Source organism: Hemiscyllium ocellatum, chromosome 5, assembly GCF_020745735.1.
Source record: "Hemiscyllium ocellatum isolate sHemOce1 chromosome 5, sHemOce1.pat.X.cur, whole genome shotgun sequence".
Classification (NCBI taxonomy): Eukaryota; Metazoa; Chordata; class Chondrichthyes; order Orectolobiformes; family Hemiscylliidae; genus Hemiscyllium; species Hemiscyllium ocellatum.
Window position 1 is genome coordinate 140280339 of NC_083405.1, and position 5961 is coordinate 140286299.

The window sequence follows — 5961 nt, forward strand, 5'->3', positions numbered from 1 at the left end:
TGGGGGGGGGAGGGGAGGAGGAGTTTGAAGATGAAATATGAGGGTAAGCTAGCTAATAATATGAAAGAAGATTGCAAGAGTTTCATTTCAGGTATTTAACAAGGTTGATAAGAGTGGATGTTGGACTGCTGGAAAAAGAGGCTTGAGATAGCAATGGGGAACCTAGAAATGATGGAGGTACTGAGCCGGTACATTGCATCAGTTTTCACTGAGGTGGAAGACCCCAGCAACACACCAGAACTTCAAAAGAATCAGAGGGGCAGAGGCCGTCACTAAGGAGAGGGAGCTGGGGAAGCTGGAAGGTCTGAGGGATGATAACCCAGAGTTCTGAAGGAAATACCTGAGGAGATTGGAGAGACATTGGTGTGATCTTTCAGGAACCACTGGAGTCGGGGATGGTCCCGAGGACTGGAAAAGGGCTAATGCAACAGCCCTGTATAAGGAGGGAGGGAGGCAGGAGACAGGAAACTATAGGCCGGTTACCCTGAGCTCGGTCACTGGGAAGATTTTAGAATCCATTTTTGAAGATGAGATTATGGAGAACTTGGAAGTGTGTGGCTTCATCAAGGGGAGGCCATCTGTTAGAATCCTTTGAGGAGGTAATGAGCAAGTTAATCAAAGGGGAGTCAGTGGACGTGATCTACTTGCATTTCCAGAAGGCCTTTGTCAAGGTGCCACACAGGAGGCTGCTAAATACGTTAAGAGTCCATGGTGTTAGGGGCAATTGTGAGCAATTTTGAGTTCTGTATCTCAGGAAGAATGTGCTGGTGTTGAAGGGGGTACAGAGGGGGTTCATAAGACTGATCCTGGGGATGAAGGGCTTGTCATATGAAGAACATTTGAGGACTCTGAGTCTGTACTCAATGGTGTTTTGGAGGATGAGGAGGAATCTGATTGAAACCTCCATAATACTGAGAGGCCCGGATGGAGTGGATATGGAGAAGATGCTTCCAACAGGGAAGACTAGGACCCGAGAGTTCGGACTCAGGGTGAGGGGGGCGACCCTTTAGAACTGAGATGAGAAGGTATTTGATTTAATTTGAATTATTTATTTACATGTATTTTGTCCCAAAATGTGGAAATTTGCTCAGATAAGTCCTGTACCTAAAAGCAGGAAAATCCAAGCCAGCCAATTGCTGCCCTATCAATCTACTCTTGGTCATTAGTAAAGTGATGGAAGGTTTCATCAATAATGCTAACAGGGAATTCCAGGTTTTGATTCAGTGACAGTTGTTTCCAATTATGGGAGAGTCTAGGATTAGAGGATTTTTTTCTCAGTGGAGTCCTTTGCCACAAAGGGCTGTCGAGGCTGAGTCATTAAGTATATTTAAGGATGAGATAGATGGAGTTTTAATCAGTCAGGGAATCGAGGGTCATGGGGAAAAGGCAGGAAAATGGAGTTGAGGATACTCACATCAGTGATGATCTCATGGAATGACAGCTTGAATAGCCTAAATGGCTTATTTCTGCTTCTACCTTGTTTTGACTTATGAAAGCTAAAAATAGATGTTGCAGTTCTGCTGATTATAGACCCCCAAACAGCTAGAAGAGGGATTAATTCTAACACACATTTCAAAGCAAAATAATCGCAGGGATAGGAAGAGATTGCAAGTACTCTGGAAGATTGGAGAGAAAGCAACCAGGAGTAAACACCAGGAAAAATAAATTAGTGCCGGAATGTGTAAAGGAAAACTTTCAGAATCAATATCTTTCTTCTCCAATGAGGAAAGTTTGGTGGTTCTTGTGGAAACTTGTCCAGGTCCGGTGCAATGCGGTTTTGTGAGAAAGCGTTTGATCATAATATAATTTGCTGTAAGGAAGAACTAAAGGGAAGTTAAAGGTGAATCCTCAGTGAGAATCAAGTACATTTCAATGATTTGGGAAAGGATCTGAATTCCAGCAGACAAACTAGAAACAAGATCAAGATCAGAATCACATTGAATCAGCAAAACCAGCCCTTCAAGGCAGAGATGGTTCAGCTACAAACCAAGACAATTTCCTTAAACAGGAAGTGCAGGGGCCCCCTAGGCATGAGCTTCCTGGATATCACAGACATCATTTCATTGGAGAGAGTTCAGAGGAAGTGCACTCGGATGATCCCTGGGATGGACAGATGGCTTTATGAACAAAGGCCAGACAAGTTGGGACTCCACTCACTGGAGCTTAGAAGAATTGATCTCATTGAAACATTTGAAATTCTTAAGGGACTTGACAGGATGTGAGAGGATGTTTCCCCTCATGACAGAGTTTAGGGCCAGAGGGCATAGTCTCAGAATAAAGGGGCACTAATTGAAGATGGAGATGAAGAGAAATTTATTCTCTAAGAAGGTTGAGAGTCTTTGGAACTCCTTGCTCCAGAGAGCTGTGGGGACAGAGTCCTTGTGCATATTTAAGGCTGAGATTAATAGATTCTTGAACAGTCAGGGAATCAAGGGTTATGGGGATAGGGCAGGGAAATGGTCATGCGGAATGTCGGATCACCTGTTGAATGGTGAAGCAGGTTCGAGGGGCTCAATGGGCTCCTCCTATCCCAATTTCTGACAGTTTTGTGGTTATATTATCTGAGATTGGATTTGCCATCTCATATTCAAACCGTCACCATCTCAATGTGTGACTGAAGGGACGACTGGGGTAATGTACGGAATAGAATTGAGAAAGAAAACCTCAAACAGTCAGTGCCTGTTATCTAACTGAGTTTATTCAGCATATCATTACAGTAAACAGAGTCGACTTTATTTCAGCAGTTTCAATCAATTTCCACAAACCCCAATAGTTACAACATCGCTGGAAGACACAAAAATCAAAAGTGTAAATGAGTGAATGTCCAGAGGGAACTTTTATTTTATGCACTAAGGTACAGAGATGAGATTATTCCAGGTTTATTAATCAGAAATGAAAACACCATCATTGTATTAGTGAGTTATTGTAATAAATGTTATTTTTTTACATAACGGTACCACATTTATTGGGTCATTTTGTTTCTTATTATGTCGTGGAATCATCTCCTTTGCATAATTTAAATAATTTTATATCTTCCGTCGGTCACTCCACTCTTCCTGAACACAGGTTAACACTGGGATAAGATTGGGTAACAACTGGAAAAACTTTGCAGACATACAGTGTACAAAATCAGTCAAATAGCCATCTTGTTGCACTGAAATGAGCTATTACTGTGATGGTGTGATGGCTGTTGGGATTTAGCCGAGTCACAGCGTTCTAAACCTGAGTAGATCCAATCCGTTTGAGAAGTGCCAGTCTCTGCAGCTATTCACAGTGGAGAGTCTGGTCAGATCCTAAAGTGCAGGTTCCGAGATGATGTACTGATCCTCGATGTGGAAGATCCAGACTCCAGCCATGGGATTCTGCACGTTCCAGGTCCATGCCAGCACTTAGCCTGAATCTCAATATTCAGATCAGTTCTGGTTTGCTCTAAGACCTATAATACTAATTCTGAAGCTTCAAAAGACAATTCAGCAACACTCTGAGGATGAAACAGGTGCTAGTTTCAACAAGACTGTCCTTTTCCTATGGATCAACCCAACATCCAGCTCTCTTCACCCTTTCTCTCTACATTTACACTGCCTGCTTTAACCACCTGACCCGAGCAGCCTCGGACTTTTGAAGATTTAAACAAATCCAGATCCAGTTTAGTTTGTCAAATATAAATTACAATGCAATGGAACCATGTCTATCTGAAGTGAGAGTTCCTCTAGTAATTTTAGCAAGTAATTTTAGAAAGTTTTGTCTCTTTATTTAACACCCCATTCATCTCGTGTTACCAACAAACAGATCTGAAAGCCAATCTATTTGACAAATTACGATTCTACTAATAGACATTAAGAAATCTCATTAAAAAATCAAAAGACAATTGTTTCCTGGCCACTTCTGCATTAGATCATGGGGTTTAGGTGGAGTGGACACAGAGAGTGACTCCACTGTATGTTTCCCAGAAATGACAGTTGTTGGGAAAGTTCTTGTGAAGCCACAAGTCCTTGTAGCGTCTCACTGTGTGTACAACGTGCCCAGAGGGAAGATTATCGTACACATATTCAGCAACCTCTCTTGCATTGGTCCAGCCATCTTTCCCCTCCATTAAGTGCCTGATTTCCACCTCATTAAGTGAAACCTTTGGATCAATTGCATAGGAGACAACGGCATTAACCCCGTTGAGTCTGAAAAAGTGAAACCGATTGGGGCCAATGACACAGTGATTGTCGAAGCCACTGACAGGGTCATAGACCCGTACAGACCATTTAACCCAGTCATATTTCTCTGTTAAGGCCTCAATTATATATGTTGCACATCCCTTGTTATCTCTCTCACCTTTGTTCTTTATAAGAGCCTCAACATCTATTTCTGCCTGCTCAGCAAACTCATTGATGCACTTATCTACCATGGATTTCATTTTATTCTCTACTTTGCCCATTTTCTCATTCCACTCTCTCTTTAATGCCTCTACATCAGTCCCAGTGATAGTGGAGTGACCCACCAGGGCAATCAGGCCAATGCAGAAGAGCTCCTTGAGGCGGCAGCAGAGCCCCTCCATCAGACGCCGGTTCCTCTGGTCATATCGCATGGCAGTTTCCAGAATGGGTTTGCCAAAGATGGCAGAATACCCCATCACAGCATCATAGAGAGTGTGAAGGTTCTGGTCACCTTTAGTCACATCGAAGTGTGTGAGGAATTCTCGTTTCTCATTCTCCCGGAATTCCGGTGCTGCGTTCAGGATGTCCATGTACTTCCTGAATTGGTTTTTCAGATTCTCCTCAATGGGGAAGTACTGATTGTTAATTGTACTTTTCTCTATCTCCCAAAGCACTTGTTTAATCTGTTCGGAAATGACATCCAGCTGGTTCCTGACTGTCTGGAACTGCTCCTTCATATATGTCAGCTCCTCACTCTCACGTTTCCCTAAAACCAGTTTCAGAATGGCACCAGCCACCTGGAAGATGGGTTTTAAGACACCGGAAACTGACGCAAACCTGGATCTGTTGTGAAAGATTTCCATTGCAATCCTTGCATCGTTCATGTTTGCCTTGAGCTCAGCAGCAGCTTGTTCAAGTTCTTTGTCAGTGGCCATGTTGGATTTTGAGATTATGTTCTGGCAGAGGGACAGTGCTTTCAGATGGAGTCTCTGAAAAGGAAGCAATGAGGATTAGGTTGAAATTACATTGATTATCCTGTCCAAATATCAACAAGACCCATCACTCATTGAGATCATTCACTGGCAGACCCAGACTCTGGGTTTAGGTCCATTGCAGACTCATTAGGACAGACCGACTGAGGAGCGGGAATCTCCCTCAGGCCCGTCTTTTTTAAACATAAGGAAGAGCTCAGTGTTTCTCGGAGGAAATTCCACTCAGGCCTCCCTCAGAAACCCAGCGCTGTACTTTCATTCGGACATTTCACACTAACACAGAGCTGTCGGGGGTGGGGGGAGGCGGGGTGGTGATGGGAGGAGGGAAACCACATTCCCTGTTACCCAGCACTCAGCTGCTCCATTCTGATTGGTCCAGAATGGGTCAGGTCCAGCAGGGTGAGGGGAATCGAGGTGGTTCTGGGGAATTGGGATGGTTCTGGGGGGTGGGGGAGAGTGGAAATTGGAATGGTTCTGGGGCGTGGGAGGGATAGGGGGTATTTGGGATGGTTCTGGGGGTTGTGGGGGAGGGGGTATTTGGGATGGTTCTCGGGGTTGTGGGGGAGGGGGTATTTGGGATGGTTCTGTTGGGTTTTCAGGATGGTTACGGGCAGTATGGGGGGTATTTGGGATGGTTCTGGCGGTTGTGGGGGAGGGGGTATTTGGGATGGTTCTGTGGGGTGGGGGTGGGGGGGGTGGAAAGGTCCAGCAGGGCAATCAGTTTGGGTCAGGACCAGTGGAGAAGGGGTTTCTGGGTCAGATCTGGGAGGCTGCAGGAGGGACTGTGTTGGTCTTTTGAGGTGGGTCTTCGGGGGGGAGAGTGG

At 44.6% G+C, this 5961-nt stretch overlaps 1 protein-coding gene across 1 annotated transcript; it reads right to left on the bottom strand.

Moving 5' to 3' along the window:
- Positions 1-3904: 3904 nt before the first annotated feature.
- LOC132816256 (protein rapunzel-like) lies at positions 3905-5080 on the bottom strand. The gene has a single exon (XM_060825752.1). It carries the CDS (start codon positions 5078-5080, stop codon positions 3905-3907), a length of 1176 nt encoding a protein of 391 aa, XP_060681735.1.
- Between the last annotated feature and the right edge of the window lie 881 nt (positions 5081-5961).